The sequence below is a fragment of the Ciconia boyciana genome, chromosome 4, assembly GCF_034638445.1.
Source record: "Ciconia boyciana chromosome 4, ASM3463844v1, whole genome shotgun sequence".
NCBI classification, from domain to species: Eukaryota; Metazoa; Chordata; class Aves; order Ciconiiformes; family Ciconiidae; genus Ciconia; species Ciconia boyciana.
This window is the reverse complement of record NC_132937.1, coordinates 47,623,558-47,637,803: the sequence shown is the minus strand read 5'-3', so window position 1 is coordinate 47,637,803 and position 14,246 is coordinate 47,623,558. Positions and strand designations below refer to the sequence as shown.

Here is a 14,246-nt window from a genome sequence, read left to right as displayed (position 1 = left end):
TCTTTTAGCCGGGCTCTTCCAGTGGTGTTTTTTCTGATGTTTATCCATGATGCCTGGTTTTTAGTTTATGTACTTCAGCTCATGTTTTAAATGTGCATAATTTATCAGTTCTCCTTTAGAATATTGCTTTTTGTGCTTAGAGAAGTTTGCAAAATCCTTGTCTTGGTTCCCTGTTTCATCCTCATCTGAAGATACTCGGTTCCAGTCACTTTTCCTACTTGCAAAGTGATGTGAGTTCTGTGGCCTCATCATGGGTTCATGGGAGATGAATACTAACCTGCCTTGTTTATTTTTAGGAGGTCTTGGTTATGGACCCCAGTGCAAGCCTATTGGAAAAGGCAGCTGCAACAATGTAATAGTCACGAGCAGTCCCATGACAGTTCAACAGCTGGGACCTGTTTCACCTCCTGCTAATCAGGTTTCAACAGCAGGCAACCAGATCAGCCCTAGCTTACAGAGGTCTATGGATGCTTCCAGCCTGAGTGCTTCTCCATCAGATACAAGGTCCTGAGTTACTTTTTTATATTCAGTACTTTAAAAAGAGGGTATTCTAATTCTCCTGTAATTTAAATGCAGCCTTTCTGATTATTAAAATAGCCTAAATGATGCTCTGTTATGTCACGGGAAATTTAATTCAACGCAATTTAATTGACATCTGCTATAATCATGCTGTTTGGATCATTCAAATAATGGGTTAAATTTGGCCACAGATTTTCTGTGTTTGATAGGGCTTTTTTGTTAAATAAAGATTTTTATAGTCTATATTTTTGTAACTATATTTTTATACTAAGGACATGAAATATTATGGAGGATGAAAGCAGAAATAGTCCACGTTACACCTTCAGGGGCAGTGACCTCTTTTAAGCTTACCATAGTGCTAAGAGTGTTATGTTGGTGCCTGTCAAGTAACACTAATGTCAGACAAAATAAACTTAAATGCACTGCTAACGTTCCTCTCTGCTCATTGAATACCTTTGCTTTCAAATTGTTTAATTGTTTACATAATTAAGTTAATCAGATGAATTGTTCCCAGTCTGCACTGAGCCAGCAGTTAACTTTGTCTGTGTTAGACTTGCATCCCTGAAAACTTGTCCATTTTCCTAGCTCTGGTGGGTAGTTTAATAAAAACTATGGTCTCTCCCTGTAAATGTTGCCTTTTTATATCACTAAACCACAGATAAATGTTTGTTAATTTTTAAGTGCTTAAATAACTTTTGAGATTATGGCTGAGTATTGTCGACAAACAGGAATGAAGGGAAAATAGTTATTTGAGAACCTCCATGCAAATCCATTAAGCACATCCCCAGATATTAGTTAAACATACAGTGAGAAAACATTCTGGTGTGGTGTTTCAGAAGCTATGTTCCCACTTTTGTAGACGTGACTCATGCAACAGTTGCCTACTGAGTTGAAATGTAACTGTTCTTATTTACAAAAGGCCACAAGAGACTTTATTCTCCAAACAGTTTACATTTTACTATATCAGTTTATTACAAGCCAAGGAACATTCTTGAAATAATTAAAATTGGTATTATGTAACTGAAGAAAACTTTGCTTTATTCTACTGTAAGATAGTTTGTGACATTTCTGTCACTTCAGTTGTGAAGACTGAGTCCACTGGGACAATTTACAAAATTAATTATGCTTCCTATGTAAATATGTCAGGGAGAACCATTCCGTGCTAAGATGATGACAAATGACAAATCCAGAGACATGCCTTTGAGACAGAACAAAACTGATGATATAAAAATATCTTTAAGTGATTATTACTTAATTAGTTTTAGGTGTGCCTGTATGGTTCCAAACACTGTTATTTTTATGTGAATGTGTGGTTGGGTGCACTATGTCAGTACTGAGTTATACATTTTTGTTTTTATTTTAAAGAAACATTTACTAAGGGTGAAGTGAAGTTGAAACTCTGGCAGAATCGAGGCTCTAGTGTCCCTAGAGTCTCTTTTAATGATTTATCAATGAAGATGTTATAAAATCAGTTTGTGACACGAAGAATGTCCATTTCAGCAATTTTGCCCTCAAATTGACTATTTTGTAGTGCAAAACAATTTTAAAGTCAGATTTTAATTCCTAGATTGTTGAAACACCCTTTTTTTTTTTTTTTTTTCATTGCCTCAGCAATAAACTGCATTTGCCTAAACTGGTTGCCTAAGCTGACTCCATAATCCTTCACGGGCTAAGTGCCTTCTCTGGATTGTATCTCTCAGGCGTCATGAACTGTGCTCTGGCAGCTCAATTCAAACCAGATTATTTGCTGAATTGACCCAAACCAAAATGACTTGTCTTGATTTTTACTGATGGAAGAAAGAAAAAAGTAGCCAAAACTGGAGTTTTGCTACAGATAACATCAGGTTTTGGTATACAGACCACGAGGGATAAAATCTTCCCCATCTTTTTTGAGAATTTCCCAAAAACTTTTTCACAGTATTCAGTTATGCTGCTTGAAACCAGATATAATACTGCCGTTTACTTTGATGCAAGTCAGAAAAGGACCTAGGAAAGAGCAAAGGCTTCTTGGCTAGTAAAACAGAAGACCATGCAAAAAGATAAGAAAACATAGTTTTCACTCTTCCATGTTTATATTTAACATTCTGGGTTATACTTGACACTGTGGCCTCTGTACACAGAGAGAGAATAGAAAGTAATTGCAGAAATCTCTTGTAAATGTTCATAAAAGATCTGGTCCAAACTCAGGATGGTTTAGATTAAATAAGCAGACGTGCCAATTAATACCATCTGAGAATCTGGCACAGTGGTATAGCTGGCCCTTCATTTTCATATTAGGTATATTTATTTTCCCCCAGAAAACTACTTAGTCACAGTGTGGGCTGGGTTTTAAATACATTTTCTTTGTTTTGGGAGCTGGAATCTTTGTTACTTTTGAATTTAGAGGCTTAAGTGAGAACCAGACTTCTTCAGATTATCTGGCTCTTACTTATTGTATCATTGAAATTCTGGGGCAACTTTTTATTTTTGTCCTGTTATGAGACTTTTAAAATGCAGTTATTCTTCAGCTTCACTGATGGGTATGTCCCTTTGTCTTAGGCATTAGTAGCTTTTTGAATAACGCTGGCCCTACTATGCATCTGATTAAAATTCTTGACATTACAAAAATAGACTTCTTACATTGATGCATGATTTTTTTTCCCTACTTATAAAGGAGGAAATAAAAATTTAAATAATCAAACTGGCAACCCCCCCCACATTATATTTTCCAGATATAAATATATGTAGCCTAGCATAGAAAAATCAAACCTTACTTACTTTTCTTGCTCTGTTGAAGACTGTGGGTCTGTATTTGGGGTCACAGCATACTAACATGGTTTAATTGCCCTATAATGAACTGTGCTTTAACAAAGCCCATTGATAACAGATGCAACAGCCTGAATCAGTTTTTTTCACAAATAATTATCCCTTTAGATCTAAATCTTACACAAGATTGACCTGATATAGCAATCCCATTTTTCTTGTTTCTCTCAATGCAAGTCGTAGTCAGTATGTTAATTGTACTTTTCTTCAGTGCTCTGCTTTGAAAGTACCATTTAAACCCTGATGGAGTAATATAACCTCCATAACGGTACCCTATACTGACATTCAGTCTTAACAGGATGTTTCTTATTCTGATACAGCAAATCAACCATCCATTACAAAGCAAGTATCTTGAGCAAAGGAGCATTTACCCATTTATCCCATAGGTCACCACAGCAAGGCTGGGTGATATTTAAAGCTACATTTTTGCTGTTCGTGAGCTATCTCAATGCACAGACATAGCACCTGCAAACTGCTTCCTCTCTCCCTCAGCCTGTGCCAAGCTTCCCCTCTAGACAAAAAGGGGCTGAGGGGCAGCCATGGTGTCCTGAGCACCAATTCCCCTCCTCCAGCTCTTCGGCAATGGCTGGGCTGTGTTCTTGCAGCATGATCCAGCCCTTCAAACGAAAGTCACATTGGTTGACTCTCAAGTGCTGGAAAATGCTATAATAGTAAATACTGTGGTAGGAAACAACCCATCACTTAGGGAGTGCTCGTGTGGTGGGCAGAATAAGATAACAAAGACACTGTGATATTTCAGCTTTAACCTTTGTGGCTAGAACTGACTGTGGAAAGCTATATACATTTCTCTTGCCTGAATGACTTCACCTAGTGTTTTCAAATATTCTTTCAACCATGCTGATCTAACTGAAAGATAATCCACAGATCTCAGAGGTTAAAAGTCGATTTACCAAGCAAAATCACGGAAATTTGATAAATAGTGCCATATTCACTGGGAGTATCTCCAGAGCCATTGTTTAGGATCTGTTGTTGCTCTCTTGGGTTGACCAATGTTGTTTTAAGTGGGATTCAGATCCCCAGTTTTAGCCTACCACCAATTCTTAGATTAAGTACTTTCACGTATCTCCACTGAAGCTGCAGTCACTGCAGTAGGACTGTGGTACAGACATACAATGCAACTATGAGCCTTAACAGATCTGTCCTATGAATCCTTGTTTCCTGAAGCAGTGTCTATAAGAAAATCTTGCAAAACTCAGAAGCAACTGCAATATTGCTTACCCTAGGCAGACATCAAAACTTGCTTCCCTATTAAAAAAGAAAGAAGCAGGTCAAATAGGTAGAAGTGCCTAGAAGTGCCTCCTCAAAGGTGCTTGCTATAACTATGTCTGTATGAAGAAAGAGATGAGATTTGTTTTTATTAATTTTCTTAATGGTCCATACTTTCTTTTTCAGAAATTTGACATTTGTAGCAATATAAAACCATGCAGTAAAATAATTATAAATAACTGACTATAGGAACTTACCTTTGTAAATAAGAATACATTATTCTTTGCTAACATGACAGTTCCTTTGGATTATTGCATGTAAATATTTCGTATACTGTTTACTTAGAGCTTTAAGAAATACATTCCAACACCTGGTATTTAAGGTACCTATTAGTACTTATTAGCTGTCTTTTTAAAGTTAATTTGACTTCCTGAAGTCTTTGTATGGTAGGAGGAACTATTGTGTATCTTGTTTTTTATGTGAGAAGCTGAGAAGCAGTGATGGACTTGTCCACCTTAAAAAATGCATTTTAGATTTAGAAGAGAAACCAAATTTCCTATGTACTTGCTCCACCATTGAAATTCTATGCTTCTTCAAAAGTATATTGTGAAAATAATAAACCCAGGAATCAACCCCCAAAACATAAGATGCAGAGGCTTCTGTGTCTGTGAGATACCCAGGTTTATCTAGGTACATACCTGGTTCTTCCTACTGTTAGAGCCCCTTAAAAATAGAAATTAATATACTGATAGTACCACTGGTTGGCAGGAAATCTAAGTCTGCCAAGATGTGGACTGGAAGCATAAAGACATAAATCCACTTGGCCTCTACCCAGCATTTGCAGCCATGAATCAGGGACCCTGATGTCCTTGTATTTCCTTTTTATAGCTTTCTGTAGAAAACAATATTGTTAAGACCTTATGAGTTCTTTTTTTAAGCTACCTGTAGGACATTGGCAGCATAAGCAAGTTTCATAATGTTTCTGTGAAAAAACAATGATAACAGCAAGATTACATGTTCGTGAAAAATTTTGATTGCTGACTTGGAGGCAGATAAATCATCAAATCAAAACTAAAGAAACCCCTTCAACCAGTTCTTCTACATTATTCATTTATTTTGTTTGTTTTGTAAAGTTAGATATTATCTGTATTTATAAACCTCAGCTATTTCTGTGGAGAATACTATTTGTATGCATTGCAATTGGCAAAGTCATTCAGGTTAAATATTTATTCTTTATTAATCAGTTTTCTTCACGTTCTTTGCCAGCAGAAATAATAGTCAACTCAAATCAATATGAGTTTCATACAAGGCAGGAACATAATGCTTTGGCTTCAGAAGCCCAAATCTATTTACACCACAGCTGATGAAAACATTTGCATTGATTTCTGCAGTGATGTATCAAGAACTTTTACAGCAACTTTTCTTCAAAATCTTGAAGTTTTAAAGTTGGTCTCCTAAGTGACCTTATTACATATGTATTGCCTGTGTATGCCTGCTGGTACATTAACTGAGAGTGCTAAAGTTGAGTACCTAAAATTAGGAAGAACTTTTCTCACATGTAGCCTTTCTTTAATTTTTATGTGTGTGTGAATGTAGAAGAACCACTGCTGAATTGTCTAACTGCTTGCTTACTTTATTGTGCCTCTATTCCAGGTTGCTCTTGTCACGTGAGTCTCTGGCCTCTACGACGTTAAGCTTGTCAGAAAGTCAGTCCACTTTGAGTGTTAAGCAAGAGTGGTCGCATGGGTACAGGACACTTCCTTCTGTTCCTCCTGACCAAGGTTTACAAAATGGCAGTGAGCTGGGGGACTTACTAAGTTTTTCACCTGGAACATCTGTGTCTAGTAACTGCATCTCTAATTCATTACCGTCCTACTTATATGGCATGGAAAATAAGCATTCCCCTTACTCTAGTCCTCACCATTCCTCAGCTCGGTCTCAATCAGCCCGCTCCAAAAAGAGAGCACTCTCTCTGTCTCCTTTGTCTGATGGCATTGGGATTGACTTCAATACAATCATTCGTACATCCCCAACCTCTCTGGTGGCCTACATCAACAGCTCCAGGACATCACCAGCAAATGTCTCCCCACAGCCTGAGGTCTATGGACATTTTTTGGGAGTGAGAGGAAGCTGTATACCGCAAAATTGCTCTATTCCAACTGCCCAGAAAGGCCTTCTCATGGCTAATGGCAACGTCACCTTCCCAGGGTACGTTGAGGATGGGGCTGGTGAATACCAGCGGATGCAGCAGCTGGAGCAAGCCAGCTTGCAGATGGCTGCCACAAGTAACATGGTGATCCAGCAAGGTGTGCTGCCCGTGGACAACCAGGCAGTGGGTGTCCTGAAAAATGAACGGCTGGATGACTTCTCAGGCCGTATGGTCAACGTGCCTCCTCCACCTCTGCTGCTCCCACCTCCTCCACAAGGGCCACCTCCACCATACCATGCTCACCAGCATCGGCATCCACACAGCCTCCCCAGTCGCATTGACCCACTGCCCCTGCCTCCTTCTGCCCCAGGCTCCCTGCTTGACGAAGATGGTGAGCTAGAGGATTTCAATGGCAAGCATGGCTGTCGCTGGGTTGACTGCGGTGCGCTGTATGACCAGCAAGAAGAACTTGTGCGGCACATAGAGAAGATCCATATAGACCAGAGGAAAGGAGAGGACTTCAGTTGCTTCTGGGCAGGGTGCCCACGAAGGTACAAGCCATTTAATGCCCGTTATAAACTGCTGATTCACATGAGAGTCCACTCAGGAGAGAAGCCAAACAAATGCACAGTAAGTCTGAATTCTGTCTCTTTTACCAATAAAAGGCTCTCTATTACTCATGAAAATATAGAGAAGTTGTAATTCTGCATTTGTTTTTCCTACTTAATGGTGTGCTTTTTAAACTAGTTTGTGTGAATGAATGACTGCTCCATCTTTCCATCTAGACAGAAAGGAAAGGTATTCTTTAATTCGATATGTACTGACAGATAGGATTAGACAAAATTTTATTTCCTAAATTTATAAACTTTTACTGCAGTAGACTGCAAAAGTGATGTGGCAGGCCTTCATAAAGCAAAACTTAAGTACCATCAGTACTTAAGTACCTGCATGAAGGATACATGCAGGAAAAGTGCTGCAGAATAAATAGCACAATTTATCCTGAAATATTAGTGTATCATGTTACTCCTTTTTGACTTGAGGAATTTTTCAGGATCTTGCATAATGTTAACATGAGAAACTGAGAGGAGTTGGGTATTTTTTAAGGCAGTTGTTTGTTGCAGTTGTTTGTTTCATTGCTAACAAAAACCAGACCCACAGCCCTGTTTCCATGAATACAGTAGGAATAAAACACATAACAATTTGTCTGTTCACAGATCCTAGCAGTGAGCATTCAACACCCAAAGTCATGTTTTTCTTGCTGTTTTTCTTAGGGTCACTGCAAGTCAGTCTCACGCATATGTAATCACACGGGGTAACAATCTAGCCAGCAAACCCTAGAACCAGTTTATGTTTAGACTCCAGTGAACCATCTATAATCTCTGTAATTCAGATTCTTGATTGGCCTGACATATAGTTTGTATTGTGGATGACAGTTAGCTTAACTTATATAGGTAAGTGCTTATTTAGTGTCAGCAGAGAGCAGCCTCACCGGTGCTGTTTCTAGTCCTCAGCATAACCTAACAAAATAAGGAATATATAATTTTTAGGAATAACTGCTGGTTATTATTAACTTGAAAAAAACCATATTTGTTTATATGTTCTGAAATATAAATTGGTGCTAGGAGTCTATTTCGGTGTGTGCCTAGTTCAATAATTTTCTTACCATGATGTAGATGTTTGGTTGTACAGTGGATAGAGGAAATTCTTTTTCTTTCACTTTTGTTACTTCAAAGGGCCGATCTCCTTCAGGAAGATATGTTATCTTTCCAGGTTTGTCTCTTGAATTTAAAGGACCCTGTAGAGATTGTGTCATGACACTAGCAAGACTCTTTGTCTTTCCCTTTTGTCACACTAGAGTCTGAACTCAGGCTCTCTGCACTCTCAATATTTTTTAAAAATTCCATATTATTCTCTTCTCTGCTCTCCAGATATATTGGATCAGAGTTTACCATTAATTTCAGTTCCTCCTCAGGAATTTCTCATTAGCTTTGTGGGGAAAAAGAAGAAGAGAAAAAATAATTATTAGGAGTCAAGAAAGTAATTTTTCAAAGGAATAGCACATGGAAAAAAAGAGATGGAGACAGACATGAGCAGATGAGTGAGGACAGACAACACTCTGAAGAGAGGGCAGGAATGGTGAAAGAGCACTGAAAAAGGAGTAATGCAAGTACCCAGGGTCTTTCTAGTAGGAGAATTACGATGAGGGATCCAGTAAGACTGGGGAAAACATTGTTTTAGTAGCACTATGTACTCCCTGCCCTGCCTGTTCAGGAATGATACTCACAGTGACCTTCTCATGATTATACGGCCTCCTTAAGGAGTCCTTAGCTTTGAAAGAATCATCATTCACTGTTGATAAATATGTTAATGTTTAAGTGGATAAGGTACTTCATATGATAACTTTTTTGAGATTACTAAACCTAAACTAAAGTGAGTGCCAAGTCATGCTGTGTCACAAAAAACATGAGAGGTGTCTATATTAGCTTCTCAAAGAGTGATTGCTTTCATAAACATTAAAAAGTGTGATTAATTTTACTGAACTTCAACAAGTATTGCTGGATAGTGCCACGAAGTTTGCATATCAGAAGCAGCAGCCACATGCTTATCTTGCTTTCATGTTTAGAAGTGTAATGAAATGTAGAAATATTCAGGGTGACATGATAACCCTTATAATGTGGGTGTAAATGTGGAACATAGGCCCCCTTTCTTGGGACAATCATGCAGAAATGGCATTCTTAGCACGGTTTGAGTGAAACAGCTTGCTGCTTTCTTCCTTTACCATTTCACAAATGGTGTGAATTTGGGAAAACGTATTTGGCTTTCTCATACCAAGGGGTCATGGTCTGGAAATCTCTCAATATATTTAGGAAGCTGTACTTCAGCCAGATTTCATACCTTTCTCATCAAGCAGTGAAATTTAGAGTCATATCAATACAATTTAAGGCTTTAAACTGACATTTTAAGTGCGGTATTAGGGAGAACACTTTGGGCAAGATGATAATGAAGTATGATTTCTGTAATTACAAAAAATTATGCAAAATAAATTTGAAACTTTTCACTAAACCTGTATGAATTTATGCATTTAAGTGATAAATCAAATGAATCAATTCATAATCTTTATTTGTCCATCTAGGGTCTTTCTATAATTTATTTTCTGGTTCTATGTGTAGGATGCCTCTTTCTTTAAAATCATTATAAAGTAAGTCTATGTCCACTGCAGTTTGCAGACTAATAAGAGGCAGTCTAGTAGACCAAGCAGGGAAAGAAAAATGCCAAATACACATCTATTATGTGAACCAACCAGATTTACTACAGAGAATATAGCAGAAGTAATAGGTCTTTGGGAGGAACTATCTTAATGTTAACTGTCTTTGGCAGGAACTATCAAGACATCCTATAATCAAAGACAGCCAGTTACACTAGTCACCTTAGTACCTCATACACTAGTCATTGTGTGAGCACTGTGTGTGTTGATGGTTCCTAACATTTTGCAAGAGACAATCTTCTCATTAAGCATATATTGCAATGGGTCCTAGTCAGTATATTTAATATGCAGTACTTGTTTCTGTGCAGCTGACTGTTGAAAGTATATTATTATATACTGTGTTGTATATCCCAATGGGTTGCTGTGATAGTTCAGCAAGCTTTGCAAGGTTTTAGTAATGCAAGGTCAGGGTTACTTCTAAGTTGTATTATTGTAACACTAATAGAGATAATGAGGAATCAGATGCACAATTAATTATAAGCTGATCTTCATAAAATCATTTTATTCTTCTCTGTTACCGCTCTGTAACAATTAAATCATATATTTGAGAAGGGGTTTGAACAGCTAGGACTGCAGTACTTGATGTGCTTATAGTTAAAATCAAAGCCAAGTAGAATATTCCTTTGACCTCAGCATTGATTTTGCCACATCTGAACTAGTTTCTATTTATCTATGTAACAAAAATTTGAAGCGATAAACTATAGCTACAAGCAATACTCCAGTCGTTAGTTCCTTCTCATTCTGGATGAGCAGTCTTCTTCGATTCTGGAAGATAGAAGTGTCGTAGGGTAAGTATTAATCAGATAGCGGCACATAAAAACATGTGACGATCATGATAATCAGATCCAAACTTGAAGTCAAGCATTCTTAAGGTAAAAAATTCAGAACATACTTGTCCCTCTGTACTGGGGGATAACTGGGATGGAGTGGAGAATAATTGCATACTGGTCCTGATAGATTTGTTTCATATTGTTGTTTTGCAATGAAGCAGGCTCTTTTTTCCCAACTTTAACAGAATTTGCTGCTGAAGCTGCATGTTCCCGATTAGGTCTTGGCAATTTGATCCAGTATACTTTCTCTGTGTACTGAAAAATCGTGGTGTATTTTTCATTCCTGCTCATTTTTAGAAGATTGGTTCTTGTTCTAAAAAATGCACTTTAATTTTAAAAAGCATGAATTTCATGGAGTCCTGCATTTTTTTTTAATATGGGAAGCCAAAGTAGGTGACTGTGCTTGGCCTTGGTTTATTACATGGAAATTTGTGAAGTTGAAGAGTACCTGCATGCAGGAGGCCTCACCTGAAGTTGACTTGTTTGGAATAGGAATTCATTAAATAGCTGTTAAAATGTTTTGGGCTCCCTTACTGTTCATTAAAACATCTTTTGGGTTCTATTCCAACTTACTGCATCTGGAATGCATTCTTCTTTTCAGTGACCTGGTTTAAAGATTAAAAAAAATATTCATGACATGGTAATATATATTTAGTGTCTATTCCTAAACTACTTTATATAAAGTAGGTATGGCATGTTCAAACTTGTTGTTTTATGCATTAGCTTGTACTTTGTAGGCATAAGTTAAAGAAGAAAAAGTTGAATGAAAAATTGATGTTGAAATGCAAACAGTTAGTATGCCAGTGGTTGAGATAAAATCTGTAACGTTTGCCAGCAGTTACTACACAATGGTATCTGAGGTTCCCTCAGATTTCCTCTGGATTAGAAAAAAAAAGAGAATTCACGGTAGCTGTGGAAACTCCACAGTAGCAATTGGCAAATGCTGACCTTTTGCTCTCTTTGGCTGTACCAGTGAACTTATTTTCTACTCAGTGTTTCTTCTTTTATAGTGAGTATTTTTGTACTTTTCAAGTTCAGCTGCAATAAGAGGTACTTAATTAGCCTTATTGTCGTACTATGCAAACAATAAGCTTAATATATTTATGCTGGTGTAAATAGCAACAGCATGTTGCTAGAGATAAATTTCAGGCTCTCCCTTCGCAGTTTCATTCAGGCACACTAGGAATGCTTCCCTTTCGAAACTGAATTCAATCTTTTTGCTTTCTGTAAGTTCTGAGCTATACTTCAGCACAATGCCATTAGTATTTTAAAGTATGGGATAGCAATACAGATACTGCACTTTTTATCACAGCTGCTTGATGTGATTTAAACCAATGAAATTGCTAGTATTCCTGTCAGATTTGAAGCAACATCCATTTAATAACTGCTAAATATCTGAAATTATCCCACAACACATCAGTCTACTAAGCATGTATAACAGCAGGTATGGTTAAAAAAAAAGAACGTAAAACTAAAACGCTTTTTTGAGGCACAAGTAAACATCTTTAGATGAGCATGAGTATTTAGATGTGTGTGTGTACTATTTGAAGAACATGTGCTTAGAAGAAGGTGTTCAAGATGAAATTTTGATTAAAACCAGAAATGCGTTCTGTAAAAATGATTGGGAATTTTTTTCCATCTTCAGGCTTCTGCAGTGTGCCTTCATACGGTGTGTTATATATGGCATGTACTATACATTTTATGTACAGCACATGCCACTGTTTCTTGATGATAAGGGAAGACCATATCAAATCCTATATTGCACTGAAGTCTTGACAAAATACAAATTATAAAAATTTTGAATTTGTTTTTGCTTACATACTGGCAGAAGAATTTTTCACTATGCTAAAGTAGCAATTGAGCACCTAGTCTTAAACAATGTTAAAAGAACAGTAATTTAATTGTAGAGCCAAGTTGCTGAAAGTTAGGAAATGCCAAGTTCATAGTTGCCTGTTGCCCATTTTTTCACTAATTCAGTAAACTAACTGAAGCAGAAATACCATGGAAAAGGCAGAGGCGTATGAATGATTAGACTATATCATGGTGTATAGACACAGAAAAGCTGAGTTTTAATTTGCAACCATAAAGCTAAGACTTCCTAACTCTCACAAGTTTGTGCAATCTTAGTAACACTGGTTTTGGTTATGATGTTTTACCTGTTTAAGGGAAAAACAAATTATGAATTGTGGGTGTGCCTTCATAAACAGCTCAAACTCATGTGATCACATCAGATGGCATCTAGCTCAATCTAATAAATCTTACTTCTCAGAAATGGTCCTAATGCTCTTTTAATATTATTCTCTCAGTTTACAATATATAATGCATCCATAGTTCAAAATTTAATGATATGTGCTTTTCCTGTGGCTGCTTAAGATGCGCAGCTTCCTCTTGAGTTCAGTGAGCACCTGAAGGCTTATGGTATCCAAAGTACTGACCTTTAATATCAGAGCATCTCTTTATGCATTCAAAAATGCAAAGCAAACTCCTTTCTACATGCAGAGGTAGAACTGATGAGAGTGAAAAATGATAGCCAGAGAACCATATTTTATGTTACGGAATAAAATGTATGAAACCTCTACTTTTATTCTTGTTCTTCTAATGAATAATTTGTTTTTCCTGTTAAGTATTTGAACCAGCTTTTCTTGCCTTTTGACTAGATATTTGGAAAATTTAAGACAGATTTTTAATGAAGTTTTTCAAACAGGCATCTTTTTAGTTTCACTAAAAAGTGAAACTTCACGTTTTTTGTGAAGTATCCAAAAATAAAAATGAACATTCCTAAATGCACAAACACTTATTTTGTGTGGAGCAGTTTCTAATTTATTACCTCTTTGTGCTTGTAGATAGGCACACAGATTATATTTTATTTATTTTCATTTCCCTGTAGCGTGATTTTAATGGAACATTTTTGAGATTCTTTTCATTGCTGTACCAAACTATAAATAAATGCTAAACTAAAAAAATGAAGCACTCTTAAAAATTTCATCTACTTGAAATGTGGAATCCCAAATCAAACTTTGTATCTGCCAAAATTTCACTTGCAGAAAATTTAGAGGGTTTTTTTTTTGTTGTTTTGTTTTTTTTTAATACTAGGGTTTTAAACTAGAAAATTCTTTGAATTCAAAGCTGGGGGGCTGATGCTGAGGTCGTGGTTTTGGAGCATGTCTGTGTGAAGTATTTGGAAATTGGATTACTCTCCAAGCCATAAAGTCTTTTTAGATAACTTCTGCTCTTTCCTGCCGATTTTACTTTGCATTTTCAGCATCCCTGTTTGGTTGATGGCTGGACCTGTGTCAGGAACAGAGTGAGTAAATTATGAAGCTTTCCATTTGCTGATAGAAAAGCCTAAGAATATATGATGGGAAAACAGAAAATGCAAGTTATGATACAGTCACAACAGAAACAGACAGAAACCATTCCCAGAAAACATGATTCTGTTTTAAAGAAAGGAAGA

General features: G+C 36.9%; 1 protein-coding gene across 7 annotated transcripts in view; it reads left to right on the top strand.

Moving 5' to 3' along the window:
• Positions 1–14,246, top strand: part of GLIS3 (GLIS family zinc finger 3) — a 187,896-nt gene that overhangs the window by 43,069 nt on the left and 130,581 nt on the right. For all 7 annotated transcript variants that reach the window (XM_072859330.1, XM_072859331.1, XM_072859329.1 and 4 more), the window contains 2 exons: positions 297–504; positions 6,202–7,327. In XM_072859330.1, the coding sequence (XP_072715431.1) occupies positions 374–504; positions 6,202–7,327 (1,257 nt within the window). In that variant the 5' untranslated portion in view covers positions 297–373. The remainder of the gene's footprint in view (positions 1–296; positions 505–6,201; positions 7,328–14,246) is intronic.